At 49.0% G+C, this 25231-nt stretch overlaps 2 protein-coding genes across 2 annotated transcripts in view; both read right to left on the bottom strand.

Moving 5' to 3' along the window:
• The window catches only part of GNB1L (G protein subunit beta 1 like), a 61493-nt gene extending 41082 nt beyond the window's left edge, over window positions 1–20411 (bottom strand). The window contains exon 1 of the mRNA XM_087423728.1: window positions 20327–20411. The gene's annotated coding sequence lies outside the window, so the exon portion shown is untranslated. The remainder of the gene's footprint in view (window positions 1–20326) is intronic.
• RTL10 (retrotransposon Gag like 10) lies at window positions 13396–20414 on the bottom strand. The gene is given in 5 exon segments (XM_087423727.1): window positions 13396–17306; window positions 17308–18028; window positions 18031–18300; window positions 18413–18522; window positions 20327–20414. Coding segments are annotated over 3 exon segments (1218 nt in total). The 5' UTR covers window positions 18272–18300; window positions 18413–18522; window positions 20327–20414; the 3' UTR covers window positions 13396–17050.
• Between the last annotated feature and the right edge of the window lie 4817 nt (window positions 20415–25231).

Here is a 25231-nt window from a genome sequence, read left to right as displayed (position 1 = left end):
GTAGGTAGTTGTATGTCATAGCTGCACATCCTTCTAGTTGCTGTATGTGGGACGTGGCCTCAGCATGGCCGGAGAAGCAGGGTGTCGGTGCGCGCCTGGGATCCAAACCCGGGCCGCCAGCAGCAGAGCACGCACACTTAACCGCTAAGACACGGGGCCGGCCCTATTAAACAACTTTTAGATGAAAGAGGAAATACTTAAACCACAAATTTCAAAAAATGACCAGGAAAACACTACATAACAGAATTCATGAGATATATTTCAAGTTTTGATCAGAAGACAAGTAGAAACCAATATCACATACAAATATCATATAAAAACAGTAAATAAAATATTAGTAAACAGAATACAACATCAAATCAAGAAAATAATACATGACAACTAAGTGGAATTTATCCTAGGAATGCAAGATTGGTTCAATTAGGAAATCCATTAATGTCATACACTATATTAATAGATCTATGGAGAAGAATCATATAATTATCTCCACAGATGCTGAGAAAGCCTTTGACAACATTCAATACCCATTTCTTATTAAAACACTTAAGCAAACAGAAACTGATAGGTTTCTTAAAAATGACTAAAATATGCACAGACACATCCTCCTTACTTCTACAGCCAACACGTTATGTGTGAAGAAATATTGGAGGTATTTCCACTAAGATCAGAATATCCATTGTCTACACTACTATTCAACAATGTACTGGAGGTTTAAGCCAATGCAGTTAGACAAGAAAAATCAATTAGAGGCATATGAATTGGAAAAGATGTTAAACTATCTTCCAGATGATATGATGGTGTACATGAAATTCCTAGAACAGATTCAAACACTGAAAAAGAACTTCAGTAAGGTAGCAGGAAATAAAACTAACAAAGAGAACTCAATAGTTTCCATATACAAAAACAATAATCCATTAGAGAAAAGCCCATTTACAATAGCAACTAAGAAGATAAAATACCTAATAAATTTTTGTATGTCAAAAGAGATAAAAATCTAGTATCTTTAAAAAATATAAAACTCTTCAAAATTAAGAAAGACTAAAGACCAAATAGAAAAATGGGCAAAAGATATGAATAGACAATTTATTAAAAATATGAAAGTGACTTCAAACATATGAAAAGATGCTTATCCTGACTCATGGAGAAACGTGAATTGAAACTACACTGAGGGGCTTCCAGTTCTGGCCAGGATGAAGTAAGCTAACTGCAGTCTCTCTCTCTGGCTGATTGCAACTAAAAACTCCAGACAGAGTATAAAAAGCAATTACCTGAGAACTCTGAAAAGTGAACAATAGCAGACAGATTTTGGAAGCAAGCAAAAGCTTGGAGAAATGACCTGTATGGCGATGATTTCCTGTTTTTATTTTTGTCTTGGGGCATTGTCTTGAGGGTAGGCCCAGGTTTCATAGTTGCAAAGCAGCGGTGGCTAAAACTTGGCTAGAAACACCTAATTTCTAGATGGTAGTACACAGAAAAAGTCTAAAGAATGTCAGAGGAAATCCCTGATGGTTTGTTTTTCTCTTCTCTATTGGCACTGCCCCAAGAATGGGCCCTAGACATGGAGCTGTGTGGAAGAAGTAACAGAGAAACCTCCGTCTTTCTGGCCAGAGGAACCAAGGAAAGGGGACTCTGCAGGATGCAGTGTGTGTGTGTGTGTGAGAAAGAGAATTACAGAGAAGAGAGAGCTAAAGAAAAGGTCCCTTAATTCTGTGAATGAACCCACAAAAGCCCCAGGCTCATGCGTGAGTTGTATATGCATGGCACAGTGCCAAAGCAATACCAGCTTTACGAACTGGACTAAGAGCTAAACCACTGCCCTGAGTGACTGATGTGTGGGGCAGACCCAAAGCAGCATATCAAAAGCTTTGAAAATTGAAATGAAATTGAAACTATAGCCCACAGAGGGCGAGACAGAACTTGTGATGCAACTCTAACTGGGCTGACTACCTGCTAACACGAAACTCAACATTCTCTGGAAGACTCAACATAATACTCCAAGATATGTCTAGGATACAATACAAAATTATTCAACACACCAAGTACCAGGAAATGAGACCAATTCTCAAGGGAAAAGACAACTTACAGATGCCAACCTCATGATGATTCAGATGTTGGAAATATCAGATAAAGATGTTAAAAGAGTTTTTATAATTATGCTCCATGAGGCAAAGGTAAACACACGTGAAATGAATTGAAGGAAAGTTCTTAGGAGAGAAACAGAAATTAAAAAAAAAAAAGGAAATTCCAAAACAGAATAATACAATATTGGAAACTAAAAAAATTCTTTTGGGCCAGCCTGGTGGCACAGTGGTTAAATTTGCATGCTCCGCTTCAGTGGCCTGAGGTTCGCAGGTTCGGATCCCGGGCACAGACCTACATACCGCTCATCAAGCCATGCTGTGGAGGCGTCCCACATACAAAATAGAGGAAGACTGGCACAGATGTTAACTCAGGGACAATCTTCTTCACCCAAAAAAAAAAAAATTCAATAATGGAATGGGAGACAACAAAGAAAAGAGTCAATGAACATGAAGACAGATCAACAGAAATTATCCAATACAAAATCAGAAAGAAAAGGGGCTGGCCTGATGGCATAGTGGTTAAGTTCGGAAACTCCGCTTTGGTGGTCCGGGGCTCACAGGTTCCGATCCCGGGCGCGGACCTACACACCGCTCATCAAGCCATGCTGAGGCAGCTGTCTCACATATAAAGTAGAGGAAGATGGGCACAATGTTAGCCCAGGGCCAATCTTCCTCAGCAAAAAGAGAAGGATTGGCAACAGATGTTAGCTCCAGGCTAATTTTCCTCACCAAAAAAAAAAAATCAGAAAGAAAAAAGATTGAAATAAATGATTAGAGCATCAAAGATGTGTGAAATAATAGTAAAAGGTCTAACATTCACGTCACTGAAGTCTGAGAAGGAGAAGAGAAAGAGATGGAGTAGGAAAATTACTTGAATAAATAATGCCTGAAATTTCACACATTTGGGAGAAGCCAAAAATTTACAGATTCAAGAACCCAACAAATCATAAGCAGGCTAAACTCAAGGAAAACGACACTCACATCATAATCAAACTGCTGAGGGGCCGGCCCGTGGCTTAGCAGTTAAGTGCGCACACTCCACAACTGGCGGCTCGGGTTCGGATCCCGGGCGCACACTGACCCACTGCTTGTTGGGCCATGCTGAGGCTGCGTCCCACATACAGCAACTAGCAGGATGTGCAACTATAACATACAACTATCTACTGGACTATCTACTGGGGCTTTGGGGAGAAAAAGGGGAAAAAAAATGGAGGAGGATTGGCGATAGATGTTAGCTCAGGGCCGGTCTTCCTCAGCAAAAAGAGGAGGATTGCATGGATGTTAGGTCAGGGCTGATCTTCCTCTCACACACACACACACAAAACTGCTGAAAAATAACAATAGAGAAAAAAATCTTGACAGTAATGACATATTATAAATAGGGAAATAACTTGAATGAGTGTGGATTTCTCATCAGAAACTATGGAGGCCAGAAGACAGTGGAACATTTCTAAAGTACTGAAAGAAAAGGACTCTATATCCAGCAAATTACCCTTGGGAAATGAAGGCAAAATAAAGATATTCTCAGATGAAGGAAAACCAAGAGAATTTCTTGCTAGTAAATGTGCTCTAAAATAAATATTAAAGGAGGTTCTAGAGCTCAAAAGAAATGATTATCACAAAGAAATGTGGAACTTCAAGAAAGGAGAGGAAGAGAAATGGTAAATATCTGGGTAAATATAAAAGACAAATCTTCACCTCTTAAGTGAACAAGTGTATTGTTAAAATTATGGTATTCAATATAACAGCTGTAACACGAAGGTGGGAGGGTAAGGGGACCTATATGGTTGTAAGACTTCTGTATTTTACTTGAAATTAAAAAATATTAACTCTAGAGCCAGCCCTGATGGCCTAGTGGTTAACATTCGGCGCTCTCACCACTTCGGGGGCCTGGGTTTGTTTCCCAGTTGTGGAACCACACCATGCATCTGTCAGTAGCCATGCTGTGGTGGCAGCTCACACAGAAGAACTAAAAGGACTTACAACTAGGACATGCAACCATGCACTGGGAATTTGGTGAGGAAAAAAAAAAAAGAGGAAGATTGGCAACAGATGTTAGCTCAGGACAAATCCTTCCCTGTGGGGGGGGGGGGGGGACACGGACCCATTAACTCTAAGATGACTGTGAAAGGTTAAGTATGTACAATGTAATCCCTAGAGCAACCATTAAAAACATAATATATAATACAAAGAGATATAGCCAAAAAGCCAATAGAAAAATTTAAACAGAGTATTTGAAAATATCCAAATAATCCAGAAGAAGGCAGGAAAGAGGAGACAGAGGAATAAAAAAATCAGAGAAGAAAAAGAGAAAACAACAAAACAGTAGATAGACCTAAATAGAACCATATCAATGATTACAATAAACGTAAATGCTTTCAACATGTTAATCATAAGACCCAACAATTATAAGCTATTGAAAAAAAAGACCCAACTATAAGCTATCCAGAAGAAACCCACTTTAAATATAAAAACTTAGATAGATTAAAAGTAAAAAGATGAAAGAGCTATACTTTACAAATAATAAAAGAAAACTGGAATGAATATAGTAATGTTAGACAAATTAGACCTAAGAACAAGGACTATTATCAGGGATAAGAAGGATACAAAATGATAAAAGGCATCAATTCATAAAGAAGATATAAAAGTCCTAAATAGGTATTCAGCTAACAACAGAACTATAAAATGCATGAAGGAAAAACTGATGGAACTGAAAGCAGAAATAGACAAATATGTAATTATAGCTGGTGACTTAGGCTCCTCCTGAGTAAATGACTGAACAAGTGGCCAGAGAGTCATACAGAAGACCTGACTAATACTATCTACCTACTTCACCTGGCTGACATTAAGAGAACACTCCACCCAACAGAAAAACACATTCTTCTCAACTACGCATGGAACATTCATCAAGATAGACCACATCCTGGGTCATAAAATAAACCTTAAAAAAATGCAGAAGAAACAAAAGCATACAAAGTATGTTCTCTAACCTTATGGAACTAACTTGGAAATCAATAACAGAACGATAATTGGAAAATCTCCAAATATTTGGAAAATAAACAACATACTTTTAAGTAATAAATGAGTCAAAGAAGAAGTCTCAAGAGAAATTAGAAAATATTTTTAACTGAATAAAAATGAAAAACAAAATATCAAAACTTGTAGGATGCAGCTAAAGCAGCATATAGAGGAAAATTTATAGCATTAAATGCCTACATTAGAAAAGAAGAAAAGTCTCAAATCAATGACCTAGCTTCCACCTTAAGAAACTAGAAAAAGAGGAGCAAAATAAGCCCAAAGTGAGCCAAAGGAAGGAAATAATAAGGTTAGAGCAGAAATAAATGAAATAGAGACTAAACAGTAGAGAAAAACCAACAAAACCAGAAATTAGTTCTGTAAAAAGATCAATAAAATTGATAAATTTCTAGCTAGACTGACAACAAAAAAAGAGAGAAGAAACAACCTATGAAAATGAAAAAAGGATTATCACTACAGACACCACAAACATTAAAGGATGAGAAGGAAATACTATAAACAACTCAATGCACATAAAGTTGACGTCTTAGATGAAATGTAACTGAAGACCACAGACTATTAGAATGGCCAAAATAAAGAAGGAAAACACCTGACAAAGCCAAGTGCTGACAGGAACGTGAGGCAACTAGCATTCTCACACATCGCTGGTGAGAACGCGAGGACTCTGGAAAACGGCTGGGCAGCTTCTTATACGATGGAATACGCGCATATCATACTGCCCAGCAATCATACCCCTAGATATTTATTCTAGAGAAATGAAAACTTACGTGCAAACAAAAGCCTGTACATGAATGCTTAGAGCAGTTCTATTCAGATCACCCAAAATGGAAAATCACCCAAATGAGCATCCAAGAGTGAATGGGACACTCTTGAGCAATAAAAGAGAACAAACTCTGGAAAAATGCAATAACGTGGATCAAGCTCTAGAGAATTATGGTGAGTAAAATGCTACATACTGTATGAGTGTATTTATATGACATTCGGGAAAAGGCAACATGAGGGAGGGAGCACTGATGGGCAGTGCAGGGGTTAGGGGTGGGCAGCGTCTGACTACCAAGCGGCAGCAGGAGGAAGGTTCTGAGGTCATACGGCAGTTGCTGTATCCGGATTTGGCAGTGCTGGTATGGACACGTGTTAAGACTCACAGTAAGTACATTTCATAATAATCATAATCATATTAATAATAGACGTTCATACTGATGTGAAGAAATAAATAAGTGGAGAGTAGACAAATCTCCCATGCAGAATAATTCCCAATAACTTATGTAGATACCCCGTGCGCGAGGAGGTAGACAGAACTCCCACCCCTATGGGTATGTGGACTGCACACAGTGACTTCCTTCCTAAGAGGACAGGCCGGGAAAAAAAGTAACTTGACAGCGGAGACCAGACAACCACTACCTCAGCCAGACAATCAAGGTCAACATAACAGTGACGTCACGCAGATAGCACGTACCCTTGACACAGTGTATGAGATGGCACTTCATCTTTGAGGCCTTGCTCCCAGAAACCCACAACCTCAGTCTAATCATGAGAAAAACATGTGACGAATTCCAGCTGATGGGGCATTCTAGAAAGGACCTGAGCAGCACTCCTGAAAACTGTCAAGGCCATAAAAACAAGGAAAGTCCACAGAAGTGTCACAGCCCAGAGGAGACTAAAGAGACATGACGACTAAGTGTAACGTGGTGTCCTGGATGGGACCCCGGAGCAGAGAAAGGACACTAGGTAAAAACTCAAGAAATGCAAGTAGGTATGGACTTGAGTCAGCAACAATGTATCAATATTGGTTCACTGCTATGACCTCTAAAACACGCTAATGTAAGATGCCAATGACAAGGGACAGGGCTCAGGCACGCTTCTGTGCACATGGTGACGCGCTGGGTGCTGCTCCCTCGGCCATCTTCCGGGAGGCTATTTTTCAAATAAAAAATATTGTACAATCTTTTTGTGCTATTTGTTCTTGCATTACAGGTAATGGTATTTAATTTACCACTAACGTATTATGAAAACCCAGTTTCCTGTTTAGATTTTTCTGGCTTTGGAGGCAATTTCTAATTCTACTTAAAACGACTTTAAACCGATTTAATATCAATTTTTAAGTACTTCTCCCATTTAAAATAATTCACCCTCCTATTTTTGCCCTAATATAAATAGATTTAAATTCATCAGTAGTGCCCCCAATACTGGGTAGTCAGTATTCAGTTAAGCAAATTAGCTGGTGACTTTTCTTTTCCTTTCTTTTTTTTTTGGTGAAGATTGGCCCTGAGCTAACATTTGTGCCAGTCTTCCTCTTTTTGCTTGAGGAAGATTGTCCCTGAGCTAACATCTGTGCCAGTCTTCCTCTATTTTGTATGTGGGACGCCATCTCAGCATGGCTTGATGAGCAGTGTGTAGGTCTGCGCCCAGGATCCGAACCTGTGAACCCCGGACTGCCGAAATGGAGCATGTGAACTTAACCACTACACCACCAGGCTGGCCCCAGCTGGTGACTTTTCTCATCTTCATCATCATCGTTACTTCCAGAAGTAGAGCAGCGTGCCAGGAAAAGGAAGAATGCTGACCTAACCACACTGCTCTCCACAGCCTCCTCCATCAACTCATTTTCTCTCTGAAGTTAGCACAGCCACTCCAGCAGGAAGATTCTGAATTGGCTGGTCACCCAGGCCATAGGAACAGAGACCCACTCCCTCTGCACCTCCCAGGCTACACCTGGAACTGGACAGATGCTTTGGACAGGACCATCCTGAACGAGGCCTCGTTCCCCACCCCGGCCGCCCCTCGCCTTCCTGATCAGGACAGACCACAGCAAGGCCCAGAATCCCAGAACTGGCCCCTCAAAGCCACATCATATGCACAGCAGCCTGGGCAGTCCAAACCAGCTCGCTGGGACACTTCCGGCTTCACACCAGGAAATGGAGGTCTGACCCTGCCCCCCATCATCTTTAAAAGGCAGGGAGATCCAAGGAGTCAGCAGGTGCACCTACAACATCAGAAACCAGCCTGCAACATAGGACAGCCCTTCTCTAAATTGTCACCCTCTCAGTCACCAAGGCCCCTGAGGGTCAGGGTCCCCGTCATCCATGGCGTCATGGGCTCACTGCCCAAAACAGGGGGGAGGACAGCCCAGTGATCCTGCCATAAATAAGGCCAAGGACACAGGCACCTCCCAGAGAGGCCAGGCCTGCTCATGACAGTGGCGGAAGAGCTGTGTCCAGCTAAGCCAAGGGAAGCAACAAGCCCGCCGGACGGCAAATCCCTATGCAACCACCTGCAGCTCACTGCCACAGAGCACAGACACATGGGGGCCAAGGAAAATATGCGCACCTCCCTGCTCGCAGTTCCCAGCACGGGCCCAGCCCAGGAAGGGCCTGGGCAGGGTGGACTGGCCTGACACCAGTCCACCCTTGCCCACAGCAGCCCCCTCCCCGGCCCCGAGCGCAGGAGGCAGGTTTGCCAGGGGTAACTCAAACTTCACAAAGAAACTATTTCTGGAACGGGGCTCCATTTGGCGATTTGGAGTCAAAGGCGCACTTCATAGCTGCTTTCCAAACCCCGGGCACAGCCAGGCCTGTTCCCCTTTGAAGCCTCGGTGAGTGATTGAAGCGTCTACTTTCCGAGGGGCAGATAGCACCGGCGGGTAATCTGACTCTAAGCCCCAGGATAAAGGTAGTTTGTTTCCTCTCAGCCTGTCTGTCAACACCTCCTCAGTAATTAGCCCTAATTATTACCAAGGGCCAGCCTCCCATTCGGTTATTAAATCAGAAATAGCATCGTGGCCGGGGATCTGTCAACGCCCGACTGGCGACCTTGGCTTCATTGAATCCTCTGTCAGTATAGTGGCTTCAAAGATGCAGATCGCGGGGAGGGGTTCCGGGGATGAAGCGTGGCCAGCCCCACCCTGGAGGAGGGAAGACAGTACCACAAGCAGCCCTGCATACGGCAGGCTCAGAATCCCCTGGGAAGGCAGGAGCCAGCACCGGCCCTGAACCCACTTCCCCGGGGCAGTAAGTGCACACCCCAATCACAGCCATTTCCAACCCCCAGGTGACTGATGTAATTGTGTGTGGGGGGGCGGGCGGTGAGAAGGCACATCCCCCAACAGCCCTTCTCCCTGGAGGACCAGAGGCCGGTCCCAGCAGAGGCAGGCTGTGGCCTCTGTCACCACTGACCGAGCTGGGCCAGAGGCTTGCGAGGCCCTGTGCTGGCTGTTTTGTGAGTGCACAGGGAAAACCCCCGAGCCAGCGGCCGGGAGCCTCCTCTGAGCCTCGTGTAGAGCCTGGGCGCCCCTTGGAGCAGGGTACCTCCCTTCGAGCCGGCGAGCCTGCGAAGCAGAACTTAGGACGGCCGCAGACACAGGTTTCTCCTGAAGGCCCTGGGGGAAGGACAGCCACCCACCTCTGTCCTTGGCCTCCCAGCTCCTCAGAGCAGGAAGCTGCCCCTCCAGCAAGAAGCACTGCCTCAGGCAGGAGCGCGCACTGACCTCGCCTCCCTGGGGCAGTGTCCCAGGCCCCTTGGGGCTGGCTGCCAGTGCTTCCTATGAAGCTCCCAGGCTTCTCCTAAGGCCGAGGCCCCACGGTGGCTCCTGGCCTGCAGTGAGCTGGGCAGCGCCCCACACAGTACCTGGATGTTCACCCCACCAGGTCCGGGAGCACCTCTTCCGGACAGGCCCCACTGTGTTTGGGGGAGAGAGCAACAGAGGCCAAGTTGCAGCCAAGTCCCCAGGACCAGACTCCTCTGCTGGGGTCAAGGCCCAAGAGGTGTGACGGGTGTCCAGGCAGAGGTGAGCACAGCCATGCCACCAGCCCACCGCGGCCTGTTCTCCTCCCCCGCTGCACCACAGCCAAGTCCCTGCTGGGTGCTCCACCAACCTTTCTCAAGCTGGCGGGGCCAGGCTGGGGCAGCAAGAGTGAGTCTTGTGGAGACAAAGGCGCCTCGCAGCTGGAGTGCATGAGGTGTGAACGGCCAGTCTGCCCCACAGCCAGCAGGGCTTCTTGCAGCTATTTGGCTGATGGTGCAAGTCACAGACTTCTCCCTAGGACTGGGGGACAGGCCACCCTTGCCAGGGTGAGGGGCCGCTGGGCTGCAGGGGCAGGCAGGATGGGCGAGCACAGCCTTTCCATCAACAGGTGTCTCAAGCTGCAGCTGAGGATGTCCATCACCCCCAGGAGCGGGTCCAAGGAGCCCAGTGGGATGGCAGGAAGGAAGCTCAACTCAGGGGCGTTTTTTTTGAGCCAGCCTGCCCCCAGGCACTTTCAGGCAGGGCTGGGAACCTGGCCAGTGAACGGAGAAGCTCGCTGTTTCACAGAAGTGTGACCATTCCTGTGCCCCAGTACTGGCCTCTGGGGCCCACTTCTGCCAGGAGGCCTGGCTCACAACGGTCAGTGCCCAACGCTGATGACAACGCTCGCCTAGGGCACGGACCAGGGGCTGATCTCTGAGGGCTGGTGCCTGGCCTGAGGGTTAGGGATGAACCCAGGCAGCTCTGCCGCCTTCCAGGCACATGTGAGGCAGAAATTCTCCCCAGTTTACAGGTGGCAAGGTGAGACCTGGAGAAGTTCAGTGACTTGCTGGGGATGTGGGGACGACGACAGGGACCAGGAGGCCGCGGTGGGCACTGGGGAGTGTGCACCTGGAGCAGGCCGGAGCACAGGGGCAGAACTGCCCCGGCCCTGCGTTACCCTTCCAGTTGCACCCTGATTTTCAGGGGAGGAACACAGGGTCTCAGGGGTGGGAGGCTGCTGTGCCCTAGGGGATGGAACACTGGACCAGGTGCCTGGCCACCCCCCCACCTCCTGGATCCCCCACCCAGCAGACCCTCAGAGGCCACCCACCTCCCTACCTGTGGCCTTTAGAAAGCCTTGCCTATAGCGCGAAAGCATCAAGGTGAACAAAGCTATGCACTCGGAGCCTCATGGAACACGAGATGCGGCACTCCCAGTGGCCGGCAGGCTTCCCTGCGTTGACCGCACAGCACCTGCACTTCAGCCATAAAGAATGGCCACCCAAGCTGGCCCTGACAGCCTAGTGGGTAAAGTTCAGCACTCTCACTGCTTTGGCAGCCTGGGTTCGTTTCCCAGTTGTGGAACCACACCACCCGCCAATCAGCTCCCATGCTGTGGCGGCAGCTCACATAGAACTAGAAGGACTTACAACTAGGAGATTGGCAACAGATATTAGCTCGGGGTGAATCTTCCCCAGCAAAAAAAAAAAAAAAGAAGGGCCACCCGTGTGGCAGAGTGTGGGCTCACTCCCTGACCGTGGGCCCAGGCCCTGCACTGCTCAGACACACAGGTGGACAGCAGCCCAGGGATGTCCCTCTCCACCATCTGGTGGCTCCCCCAATGGGGAGACAGAAGCACCTAGCAAGTAGATAAACCCACCACCCACAGGCCCCAGCCCTGGCTGTGTGCCCCAGGGCCAGGAGAGAAGGAACAGGCTGCTGAGGGCACTCTGTAGGCCAGGGGCTCCTCCCAGGCCCACCCTGGAGGCCCGTAGAACAGGGATCATGTCACCCACCTACAGATGAGGACACCAAAACACAAGAAGAAACAAGGCGACTCAGGGCTCCTGCTGTCTGGGGAGTGTGCTCAGCCAGGCAGTCCACGGACACAGCCCCCCCAGGGGGAGGAGCTGGGTGACAGGCATGCCCTGGTCCACTATGCCACCCTGTCCACTTCTGTGCGTGACAAAATGTGTTTTATTAATTTTTATGTGTGAGGAAGATCAGCCCTGAGCTAACATCTGCCAATCATCCTCTTTTTGCTGAGGAAGACTGGCCCTGGGCTAACATCCACACCCATCTTCGTCCATTTTATATGGGACACCACCACAGCATGGCTTGACAAGCAGTGCATCGGTGCATGCCCGGGATCCGAACCGGCGAACCCCGGGCCGCCGCATCAGAGCGTGCGCACTTAACCACTTGCGCCACCAGACTGGCCCCTAAAATGTGTTTTAAAAACTAGCAAAGATGAATTGAAGGGGGGTGGGATTTGCCTACCAGATAATAAAGACTTACTATTAAGCTAGATAATGAGTGTGGAGAGACCAGACCAGAGGCTGGCGAGTAGGAAGGGCGGCACCAGGGCAGGCACAGCCAGTGTGGCATCCAGGACCTGATGCTGGCAGTCATGTGCCCTAAGGAAAAAGGTGAGACGGGGTCCTGTTGGTCAGGATGGAATAGGTCACGCTGCGGAAAACACAAGCCCCCAACTTGGCAGCTTCACACAATGAACATTCCCTCCCCGTGCCTGTGACATGCCCTGCGCAAGTGGGCTCTCTGATGATGACAGCAGACCCTTCCCCACACCACACAGTCAAGGTTATGAGGGGATTCAAGACTCAATGTAAAACGCAAAACACTAAAACTTGGGAACACAGGGTCATGTCTTTGTCCCCTCCAGTAGGGGAAGATTTAAGAAGAGTCTTGCATGCAGAACTGGGCACTTCCTGCTCCAGGGGCCTGGAGGGGCTCTATGCACAGGCACTTGACGCCACACAGAAGGCCACTCGTGACAGCACGGCCCAAAAGTGCAAAAATAAAAAAGAAATCATCTTGTGTGATATTATGTGCTAAATTGTGTCCCCCCCCTCAAATTTATATGTTCGAGCTCTCAGAATGTGACTATATTTGGACATAGGGCCTTTAAAGGGGTGATTAAGGTTAAATGAGGTCATATGGGTAGGCTCTAACCCAATCTGACTAGAGTCCATATAAGAGATTAGGACACAGACAAGCACAAAGGGACAACCATGAGAGGACATAGTGAGAAGATGGCCATCTACAAGCCAAGGACGCCTCAAAAGAAACCAATCCTGTGGACACCTTGATCTTGGACTTCCAGCCTCCAGAACTGTGAGAAACTACAATTCCATTGTCCAAGCCATGCAACCCCAGCAAATTCACTCCAGAATCGTCCCACAGGAATTGACTCAGGCCCACCCCCCACTTCCTCGATGGCTGTACTGTAGTGTCCCGTTGAGTGGATGCTCGGTCTTCTCAACGCTGAGTGCCCTACCCCACAGGAGGACTAGACGCTCTCGTCCCTTGGAACTCTGGTGTGGCTCGGTGGCTTCCTTTGGTCATGAGAACAGAAGGGGAGTGACACGTATCACTGGTGGATCACTGTGGTCTTTCCCATCTCTGTGGTCATGGAGAATTCCTGACATTCCAGTGCAACTCCTGTGGGCACAGGCCCCTGAGGGACTGCAGTAGGCAGCGGGTACCCTGACTGATCCGTGAGGACGAGTGGCTGAGATGCTGGTTTTTGTTACTGCACCACAGTCGGGCTCATCCTGACTGATACAGTGGGGTAACAGCTCTGCTGACCTTGCTCCTTACCCCTGGACCTTTGGGCTGTTGCCAGTTTTTCTGTTAATAATGCAGCACCACCCATGAGGCAGTCATTAGGGCTCAGGCCACTCCATGCCTGTGACCTCATTTAACTCTCCCATGGCCCTGAGGACAAACTTCTAACAGCTCAGAGAGGTCAGATGACACCAGGATGCACAGCTTTCAAGTGGAGGAGGTGAGGTGTGACCAAGCTCAAGTCCATGCTCTGAAGCCCACACCTTGGAACGAGCAGCAACCATCTGCACTTAGGCAAGGGGTCAGCGCCTGCTGCCTACAAACGCCGTGTGGGTGACTCGTAACACCTGATGCTCAACCAGTAGCAGGAGAAAGCTTATTTCTCCACGCCTTCAGCCAATCTGGGCAGCTAAAACTTTTCAAGTCCTGGAATCACAGGCAGAAAAAAAAATCCACCCACACTTCCTTGTAATGCTTTTGTTATTTTTTAATGTTGAACCCTTTAATCCATCTAGAGTACAGACTGGTATAAAGAGTGAGGTAGGTATCCAGTTTTACTATTTTTCAGATGGCTAACCAGCTGTCCCAACTCCTTTTACTGAATAATCCATCTTACCCTACTAATTTGAAACACCACCTTTAGCATAAACTAAATCCCTATATTTATTTGGCTCTATATCAAAATTCTCTACTCTCCTCTGTTCATCCGTCCACACCAATTTCCAAGTACGCTCATTACTGCCAGCTTTATAAAATGTTGACATTAACCTCAATACTTCCAGTGTCAGAACTTTCCTTGGAGACAGGTACTTTAAAAACTCTGCTATAGTGCCCACAGCATCTGATCTTTAGGAAATAAAGTCTCCGGGTATTTCCAAGGGAAGTGAAGGACAGACTCGACGGCCTAGAAGTTAGGCCCCAGCACCTCAGCTTGTCCCTGTGCACATCTGGCACACCCTGCCAGACCACCCTGCCAGACCACCCTGCCAGGCCGCTCCCAGGAGCACCCTCCTCTGTGCCGTCCACCTGTGTGCGGAGAGCCGGGAGCAACAAATGACCCAAGGGCCCTCCTCTGACAGCACGTGGCAGGGCCCCTTCTCCTGGCCCTCTGTTCCTTCTCCTCCAGCCTGGGAAAGCAGCTAGGTCGTCGCATAGACCTGAAGGCAGGGTATAGCGCCAGCAGGAGATGAAGCTGTCACTCTGCACAACACTGTAGGCTCTGCCTGTCTGGAAGGCCAAGCTAGAGGCCTCCCATCCTCTCCTGATCCCATCCATGCAAATAGGCATGAAAGGGCAACTTTGCCATTGCCACTGAGGCCCAGCCCTCCTTTCCCTTCCTTCATGATAAGAGCCCAACCACAACAGGACCCATTTTCCAAATTAAAAAACAGGTCATCTGGTCTCTCCCCAAATCCCCACAGGCCTGCCCTGCTGAGCTGGCCCTCGGAAGAGGTATGCCACACTACACTCCAAGCCTGCAGGAGCTGTCTGGGCCCGAGGGAGAAAAGGACCCAGTAGGACAAGGGGTTGGAAGGGAAGACAGGAACCTTGAGCTGCAGGAATTACTCCAGGTCCACTAAATGGAGAGGGGAAAGGCAGCCTGTGCCGAGGCCAGCAACACAGTGAGGGTGTCGACTGGGCCAGCCATCTCAGAGAGCAGCTCTAGGTTCTACAGCCAGAGCTGTCTCGTCAGCTCAAATGAGGGCCCTTCTGATATCGCCAACGATACCAGACCCACCAGGCCAGGCCACAGCCGACTAGGGAAGGGGCAGTCCAACCTGAGCCTGCAGGAGGGCCCAGACTTGAGCAATAGCACAAAGGAGCAATAGTGCGACCCCGCACAGAAGCACTGGGGCTGGGCTAGGACATCCGAGGATCGCCCACATCTGATCAGAATCAAGACTGCACACTGATTTCATTTGTCGGCTTGCTTGTTTTGCTTTTGGGGTCATATTAGCTTCCCACCTATTTCCAAGATTTGCAACTGTTCTACTCGTAAGGTAGAATCTGTACCTTGAAATAACTCACCCACAAAACCATCTGAACCCAGAGACTTCTAAAGTGATAGTTACTAAATTAAATTATCCTAACAATGTCTATTTTCCTTAAAATTTTTTACCCATGTTTGCTTATTAGTTTTTCCTTAAAAAAAAAACAGTTTTAGGAACTTATTACATTTCTCACTTTTTCTTCCTACTTTCTAGGAAGATGTTGTTTTGTTCCCACACTTATAAAACTGAAAGGGGCTTGAAGTTCTTGCCTAACGGCCCCTCTGAGTAGGTGCACTGTGCCCATCCTGTGTCACACTTGGCTTGAGGGAGCTTTGAGCTCAGCTCTCATTATTAGAAAACCCATCATTGTGCAGAACAGGTCTTTCTTCATTCCAATCCTCTAGCCCGAGGCCTCACAGCTCTGGTCTGCTGCCTGCTCCTCATGTCACCTCACCTCGGCTCTCTCGGAAGTAAACTCTCAAGGCCACCCTCCACCTGCCAAGCCTCCCACTCTCATCCATTCAGCCCAGCTCCGTCAGCCAGACCCTTAGAGCCTCAAAGCCCTTACCAGAAACCACACCTCTGACGCTGAGCTGAGTACTTGTGGCTGGGCCTAGCTCTTCCCGACAGCACCAGCACACTGATCCTGCCCACAGAACCAGGATGCTGCTTGTCTGCAGCCACCACAGCACAGGCTCAGCCATGGATCCAACACACATTTAATGAGCACTGATTGTGCACCACGGACACAGAGCTACGAGAGAGCACCCTGCCCTAGAGGCTCACAGTCTACCCAGAGATATGAGTATTACAGGCTTTACAGTATTGGGTTTAAATGCTGAATCAGCAATATGCAAGAGTGGGAGGGGAGGCAGGGACTGCTAAAGAGCAGCAAGTAGGAGGGCAGCAGGGCAAAGGCACTGAGATGTAAAAATTCATGCCAACTTCTGAAGAAAACCAGGGGTGGCTAGATGTTACCATACAGAGCGGAAAATGCCTGGAACAGAGCTGAGACCAGCAAGAGGACTGCACCCCACCTTCCTGCACCTAAGCCTCCCCAGCCAGCCAGGGCTGCTGGGGGACCCACAGGGAAGCACCTTTCTCTGCCAAGACACCATCCTACTCATACCAAACACTGCAGGCGGCCACGTCCTCCATGCAGCCTTCCTTAAATTCCAGGACAGAGGTCACAGAAAACAGAGATGGGACGGGGGCCAAAGCAGAGACACCATCTATGGACCAGATCCAAACAGGGCTGGCATGGCAGACCTAGTCCAGTCCCAGCCAGCACTGGAGGGGCGTTTTTGAGTGTGGGTGGTGTTTTACAAAGATGGTACAAATACCTGATGGGGACTATCTACAGAACCCTATCCAACTAGTAGGAACAGGCCCAGTGAGACGGTACTCCCCAGGGAGGTGTGGGCATGCAGCTGAGAGCCCAGCAGGAAACAACCTTTGGGCCACTGGGGGAGTCAGAGGATGAAGGGCACAGAGCAGAAGCCGAAGTTCTGCTGTCGTGGTGGGGACAGTGCACGGGGAGAGAGGACGAGGGGCTGTGCGTACTTGGATAGGGCACAGCCCAACAAGTGCACCTTGTGCCCAGCAACGGGGCGGTTGGACATGGCAACACCTCATGTGCTATGTCTAGAGTCATCCGGTAACGCCACTCTGTCCTGCCAGGGGGGGCTGTGGGGCTCCTTGGCTACACAAGCCATTTCATCACAAGGGGCTCTGCTGCACCTGCCTGGGCCGTGTTCAGAATCCAGGGCTGCAGGATGGAGAGCAGGAGAAAATGGTGGTTCTCCTAGGGTCTCCACTGCTCCCCGTAGGGTACCAAAAGTTGCCTCCTGGTCTCCCTCTGCCTCAGAAACCTCCTCCTCTGTCTTCTGGATCCCCTGGGTGAGCTGGATCTGATTTCTGGGCAGGGGGACTAGCAGATTCTAAAAGTACAGGGACAGGTTTGGGGGCCATCTCCTCCGGCTGGGAGGAGGCTGGCCCCACAGGACCAGGATCCATGCTGCACACAGAACCGGACAAGGCAGGGGACTCTGTGGACCCAGGGCTTCTCTCCTTGGCCAGCTGTTGCTCAGGCAAAGCAATCCTGGATGGAGAGTTGGAATTAGAAATAGCCGGGGTGGCCAGAGTGGCTGGGACAGGCCTGGGGGGAGTGCCCATGTTGAGTGCCAGGGCCTCTGAGAACCTGGCTAAGCACTTCCTCACCACAGGCAGCTGCAGGGCCACTGGTGACTGGCTTGAGGCTAGGGGCAGGGGGCAGGGAACTGCAGCATGGTACTCAGCGAAGTTGTTCGGGTCTTGAAAAACTTCCTCGAGATCCTGGCAAAAGAGCTCATAATCGTCAGGCAGGGGCAGGTCCCCGTCGAGGTAGGGGGCTGCCCATGCCCGGGCTCGGCCCGTCAGGCGCCCAAGGATCTCGCAGACAGGGCTGAGGTTGTCCTGGTAGTGCTCGAAGCGGAAGGACATATAATCTCCCAGCTGGGCCAAAAAGTGGTCCAGCAACCATGGGGAGCCATCTAAGGTGCCCGGGTCCGAGCCTGGCACCCAGTGGAAGTCCACCCTGAGGGGCCATGAGCCAGGCATGCGCACAGCTGGGAACCCCTTTCTGTGGGCTTACCGCCGAGAGCACCACTCACTGTGCTCTCCTGCTCCATAGTCATGCGCACACACATGGGGTCCCCACAACAGGGCCGCTCAATCCAGGGATCCACTAGGGGGGTGTAAGTGACCCCAGGAGAGGCCTGGTCCACCTGCTGCCAAGGATGCACATTGACGTAATTGGCTGCTGCCTGGATAGGATTGCGAGGACCCTGCCGACGGTGCTGGCCACGAGGCATGCTGGGAGCAGAGGGAGCTGCTGCGCCAACTACAAGAAGGAAGGGGAGAAAGGAGGAAGAGACGGCGCAAAGGGCGGGTGGGCAGAAACAACACATAAGATACAACAGGACAGAGATGGGCTGAAGAGGGGTGTGGCCAACCCCAGTGTTCCAGGCAAGTGCTGAGGGCCAGGGGAGCTGACAGCTGCGGCCTCAGGAGAGCTGAGAAGAGGTGATGGGACTGTCAGTCGCAGGCCAGCATCCGAGGCAATCTGTCCAAAAACAAGGTGGGAAGAGCGGAAACTAGGCCCAACCATCACTACCAGGCTGGCAGGAGGAGGCAACAAGCCGGCAAATCCCTGGTTCCCCACTAAGAGCTCCGTGTGGAAGGAGGTCCAGGAGGCCGGCCTGGGAGGTTCAAGACGGCAGGCAAATGCCACCTGTGATGTTTCAAGGAAAAGGTGTGACGGCAGATGCTGTCAGTCTCAGGAGAAGGAAAGGGGGCCCGATGGGAACCCCCTGGGCTTCCTTGGACAGCCTGGCTGTCAGGAAACTTCAGGAGGAGAATGACAGTAGCAACCTTCTACTGAGTGCTCCACCTGCGCCGAGTACCTACCCCCTGATGCGGCTGGTACTCTTATCACCCCAAGGCAGAGTGGTGAGTGAAATCACTTGTCTGCAGCCACACACCAACCACTAAGTGGCCGAAGCAGCTGAACCCGGCTCTAGAGACCACACATTTAACCACTTCACCACACCGGTTATGAACTACACTTCACAATCTGCTGAGGAGGAGTCTCCTGGTTGCCCCAAACACTGTAACTGTTAAATACACAGACTGTGTCATAAGATTCTTTTAAAGCACAGCACCAGGAGCACGGTAGGTGCTACCTGCACAACTGAGAGAAGCCTGGGGCCCCGCTATTCCCCTCCAGCCTCCCCGCCAAGCTTTCCAGTCTCACCTCACCAGTCAGAGGGCAGCCTGCAGGCAATACCATCCCCACCCCGAACACCACCTCCCTGCATCCCCGTCCGCCAACAGCCTCACATCTGACCCCCCAAGTTTAATCTCACTTGCTGTCTTCTCTCACCACCCCAAGATCACTCCTGCAAAGGGCCTGGAAAGCAGTGGTCACCAACCCCGAGCAGCCTAAAGAGCCCTGAAGTGGAGAGGAGGCTGCAACCATCAGCAGATACAGTTCTCTTCCAGTACAAGGAGCCCTCTCCTGGGGCTCTCACACTCCACCTAGCCTGACTGGTGCCACCTTCCCAGTCTCTCCGCAAAGGGAGGTCCACTCGAGGCCTCCACAGAACTTTCTCTGCTTCACTCCTCCTTGTGCAATTTTCCCAGTAACCCCTGCACACGTAACCCAATGCTACATCAGCTCACACTGAGGGGCACCACGGCCTGCACACACCCTCGTACACCAGTCAAGCCCCCTCACCAAGCTCTGAGAAAGTAATAACCATGAACACACCTCAGCTCCTACCAGCAATCTGAGGTTGCGGGTCAGGTTGCCGGCAAAGAGCACATTGCATGCCCAGAAACTAGTGCACTACGCAGGTCTCCGCCTTCCTTTCTCCCAGTCCCAACCGCCCACCTCCACTCAGAATGCTAGCTGTCACTCTGCCCATTCATCTTCAAGCCTCTGTGCCCCCTGCAGGCAAGGAGAAGGTTGCCCTGCGCCAACCACCCAGCCCTGCTTGGCCTTGAACCTCCCTAAGCCAGGTGTGACTCTCAGCACTTTGATAACCTTGACCCTCCCGTGCCTGTCAATCTGTTGGACGCTCCCGCTTCTCTCCCCACCCTGCCTGGCGCTGAGGAACTGGGGCCCTTCTCTTGGTCTGGACAGCTCCCCACGCGGCGCAGGCGCATCGGCCTCCGCAAAACCTAAGGCAGCGCCTGGAACACGCGAGCGATCTCTGCTCCAGGGAGACCCGGGCCCCGGGAGTGGAAGAGCCTGCCCAAAGCTTCAAAGCGCGTGGAGGACAGCCCACTGTACCCCCTCCCACAGCCGGCATGCAGGGAGCGGGGAGACGCGCTCCCGGCCCCGCCGCGATAAGAAGCCGACCTACCTACGGCTCCGCGAGGCGCCCGCGAAGAAGGTCCAGGGATGTGCAGCCAGGCCGTGCGGACGGCTTCCCTCCGAGGGCGAGTCCCAGTGCCACCTAGAAAGTGGAGAACAAGACCGCCGCCGTGAGGCCAGAGGGCGCGACCCCCGGGGAGGGCGGGAGACCCCGAGATGACTCCGGGCGGCCCGGCCCGCGGCGGGATCCAAGGCGGGGCTCCGAGCGCCTCTCCGCGGACAGGGAATCGGGAAGGGACGGAAGAGCGGGTCCCCGGCCGGCCGCCTGGATTCCTGCCGCCCACTGACCGTCCGGCGCAAGTCAGCGACACCCGCTTGGAGCAGCACGGCTCTCCGAAGCCGACCGCGTCGCGCAGCCACGCCCCCTGCGTGCGAGCGGCCGTCCCGTACGTCCCCACGCTGGCCTCCCAGCCGGACCGCGCCTGCGCCGTGAGCAATGGCTCTGCGGCCGCGCAGGCGCTCCCAGGCCTTGCCAGCGCGGCGGCGGCGCGGCGGCGGCGCGGCGGGTGATGGGAGTGCGCCCAGCCCGGTGCCGAGCCAAGTGGTACCGGAGCAGGCGGGGCGCGTACGCAGGCGCCGGGTGGCCGGGACGGGCGGCGTCCGGCGGGCAGGGGACGCGCTGGGACTGAGGAATGAAGAGCTGGCGGGCGGGGTCGCCGCGCCCACCTGGCCCCGGCAGAGATGGAGAAACTGATGCCGCCACAGCCCGCGGTTATTGCATTCGAATCAGCTAGGCAGTGAGTGCTGCTCAGCGTCAGGAGAGATGCCGGGGGCAGAGGCATCAGGGAGAGTTTGGGCACAGAGGGGCTGCAGCGCTCACCGCAACGGCAGGCCCGTAAAGTGCCCCTTGCTGGAAACCGTTAGGGCCTGGTTCGACATACTGCAGCTGAGGAGCGAGAGAGCAGGGCAGGTTTGGCCGCCAGGGCCCTCCACCTGCGTGCCTAGTGGCTGGCAGGTGGGGCCTGTGGGTTTTCTCGTGATGCGTCAGTTTGTGCTACCCCACCCGAGGCTGGACCCAGAGAGGACAATGAGGGCAGGCTGCCGGGGTTGGTGTACCCAGTCAGCACCCGGAGACTTGGGAAGAGCAAGCGGAAGATGAGGTTGGGTGCTCCCAACCTCAACCAAGGCGAACACACACATGGCACACCAGCTCCCTTTCTGCCCTGGTCTAGTGACTCCTTTCATGAAATGATCTCTGAAATGTTATCTGCACCTACACCCAATCTCACTCTCTTTGATCTTTGAAACGCCAATCAAAGATCACATTGTACCTTCACTGGGTCTGTGGGGCTTTCAGTTGCCTGGGCCAAAAAGAATAAAAGTGACACCCAGCCAGGAAATGCCTCCTTGAAGTGTGAATGAAACTTGTATTTTTCGGTTGTGTCTTTCCTAATTGACCTGATAATTTAAACTTCCTGCCTCAAAGGAGAGGAGGAGTTCCCCACAATTTGGTTTACCTCAGGCGCTAGGCAGCTCAGGCCAACTCAGGGCCAGTCAGCAAAGGGCAGGCAGCACGCTGTGCAAAAGATTAATCCCTCTGAGCCAGGCCATCAGTAAAGGCCTTTTTTGGTCCAAATTGCTTTTTTTTCTTTCAGGTCATCTTCTATGTATATATATTTTAAATTGTGGTAAAATATACGTGGTATATTTTAAAAATTTAAAAACTGTAGTAAAATATATACAAAAAATTATATAAAAATATATAATATAAAATTTACCATTTTAACCATTTTTAAATGTACAATTCAGTGGCATTAAGTACATTCACGTTGTTATACAACCTTCGCCACTATCCATCTCCAGAACTTTTTCATTACCCCAGAGACTGTCCCCGTTAAACACTAACTCCTTACCATCACCTGCCCCCCCCAGCCCCTGGTAAACTCTACTCTACTTTGTCTATATTAATTTGCCTCTTCTAGGCACCTCATGTAAATGGAATCATACATTATTTGTCATTTCACTTAGAATAATGTTTTAAAGTTTCATCCATGTTGTAGCATCAGAATTTTTGTTCTTTTTTAAGGCTGAATAATATTGCATTGTATGTATAAACCACATTTTGTTTGTCCATTCATCTGTTGATGGACACTTGGGTTGCTTCCATCTTTAGGCTATTGTGACTAATGCTGCTGTGAACATGGGTGTACAAGTATCTGTTTGAGTCCCTGCCTTTGAGTCTTACATATATACCTGGGAGTGGAATTGCTGAGTCATATGGTAATCCTATGTTTAACTTTCTGAGGAACTGCCACACTTTCCCAGAGCAGTTGCGTCATTTTATATTGCCACCAGCAATGCACAAGGTTTCCAATTCCTCCACATCCTCACGAACACTTGTTCTGCTTTTTTTTGATAATAGCCATCCTCATGGATGTGAGATGGTATCTTGTGGTTTTAATTTACATTTCCCTAGTGACTAGTGATATTTAGCATCTTTTAAGAAATGTGCTTATTGGCCATTTGTATATCTTCTTTGGAAAAATATCAGTTTCAAGTCCTTTGCCCATTTTTTAATTGGGTTGTTTGTTTTGTTGTTGTTGAGTCATAGGAGTTCTTTGTATATTTTGGATATTAATCCCTTATCAGATATATGATTTGCAAATATTTTCTCCCATTCTGTAGGTTGTCTTTTCACTCTTTTGATCGTTTACTTTGATGCACAAAACTTTTTAATTTTGATAAAGTTGAATTACTCATTTTTTTCTTTTATTGTTTTGGTGTCATATCCAAGAAATCATTGGCAAATCCAATGCTGTGGAGATTTTCCCATTTTTTTCCTAAGAGTTTTATAGTTTTAGCTCTTATGTTTAGGTCTTTGATCCAGTTTGAGTTATTTTTTGTATAACTTGGTATAAAGTAAGGGTCCAACTTCATTCTTTTGCACGTGGACATCCAGTTTTCCCAACACCATTTGTTGAAAAGACTGTCCTTTCCCCACTGAATGGTTTTGGCACCCTTGTCACAAATCGGTTGATGGTACACAGAAGAGTTTATTCTGGGATGTCTATTCTATCCCGTTGGTTTCTGTGTCTGTGCCTATGTCAGCACCACAGGGTCTGGATTACTCTAGCTGCATAGTAGTTTTGAAATAGGGAAGTGTGAGTACTCCAACTTTGTTCTTTTTTTCCAAGATTGTTTTGGCTCTTTGGGGTCCTTTGGGATTCCATATGAATTTTAGGATGGGTTTTTCTATTTCTGCAAAGGCACCATTGGGATTTTGATAGGGATTACATTGAATCTGTAGATCACTCTGTGTAGTATGGATATTTTAACAATATTAAGTCTTCCAATCCATGAGTATGGAATATCATTCCATTTATTTAGGTGTGCCTTAATTTTTTTCAGTGCCGTTCCGTAGTTTTCAGTGTACAAATCTTTTGCCTCTGTGGTTGAATTTGTTCTTATGTATTTTATTCTCTTTGATGTTATTGTAAGTGGGACTGTTTTCTGAATATCCTTTTCAATTGCTCATTTTCACTGTATAGAGATGCAACCAATTTTTATGTGTTGATTTTGTATCCTGCAACTTTGCTGAATGCGTTTATTAGCTTTAACAGTATTTTAATGGAATCTTTAGGGTTTTTTACATGTAAGATTGTGTCATCTGGGAACAGAGATAGTTTTGCTTCTTCTCTTCCAATTTGAATGCCTTTATTTCTTTTTCTTGCCTTATTGCTCTGGCAAGGACTGCCAGTACTATGTTGAATAGAAGTGCCAAGAGCGGGCATCCTTGTCTTTTTCCTGATCTTAGGGGAAAAGTTTTCAGTTTTTCACCATTGAGTAGGATGTTGGCTGTGGGTTTTTCCTATGTGTGCTTTATCATATTGAGGAGGTGTCCTTCTATTCTTAGTTTATTGAGTGTTTTATCATGACGAGGTGTTGAATTTTGTCAAATGCTTTTTCTGTATCAATTGAGATGATCATATTTTTTTTCTCCTTTCTATTGATATGGTGTATTATATTGATTTTGATATATTTTTTAAGTGATTTTAACTTCTCTTTAGGCTGGATCCTTAACAGGACCCAGCTCTGCCTTTTCACAAACAGACAGTGAGGTGGGGTGAGCTAACTTTGCTGAGAGCCCGCAAGCCCACCAAGTACTCAGCATGTGCCCTCAAGGTTGTCAATCTTTTTAATTTTAGTCATTCTGGCAGGAATGGAGAGGCAACTCCTTATGGTTTCAATTTCCACTTTTCTGGTAACTACTGATGTCCACGTTTTTATGTGGTTGCTTGTCATCTTTTATTAATTTGTGAGAGTTTTGCATACATTCTGAATTGAAAAGTCTTTGTCAGATATATGTATTGCAAATATGTTCTCTTAGTCTGTCTCTTGCCTACTCATTTTTTCTTTTCTTTTCTTTTTTTTTTTTTTGCTGAGGAAGATTCGCCCTGAGCTAACATCTGCCGCCAATCTTCCCATTTTTGTATGTGAGCTGCCACCACAGCATGGCCACTGACAGATGAATAGTGTAGGTCTGTGCCTAGGAACTGAACTCACACTGCCGAATCAGGGTGCACTGGGGCTGGCCCTGCCTATTCATTTTCTTAATGGTGTCTTTTGAAAAGCAGGAGTTTTACATTTTGATGGCTTGTGCTTTTTGCACCCTAAGAAACTTTGCTACCCCAATGAAGATTTTCTCCTATGTTTACCACTAGAAGTTCTGTCATTTTAGCTTTCACATTCTGGTCTGTGGTGTATTTTGAAGTAATTTTTGTGTATGATGTGAGTTATGGGTTGAAGTTCATTTTTATCCATATAGACATCCCATTGTTCTAGCACCATTTGCTAAAAAGAGTATCCTCTTTACTGCATTGCCTTGGCACTTTTGTTAAAATCTAATTACTACACTGTGTGGGTGTACTTTCGGACCCTCTATTCTGTTCCACTG

Source organism: Ceratotherium simum, chromosome 35 (assembly GCF_057802395.1).
Source record: "Ceratotherium simum simum isolate JZ-2026a chromosome 35, ASM5780239v1, whole genome shotgun sequence".
Taxonomy (NCBI): domain Eukaryota; kingdom Metazoa; phylum Chordata; class Mammalia; order Perissodactyla; family Rhinocerotidae; genus Ceratotherium; species Ceratotherium simum.
This window is presented reverse-complemented; position numbering and strand designations above follow the sequence as displayed.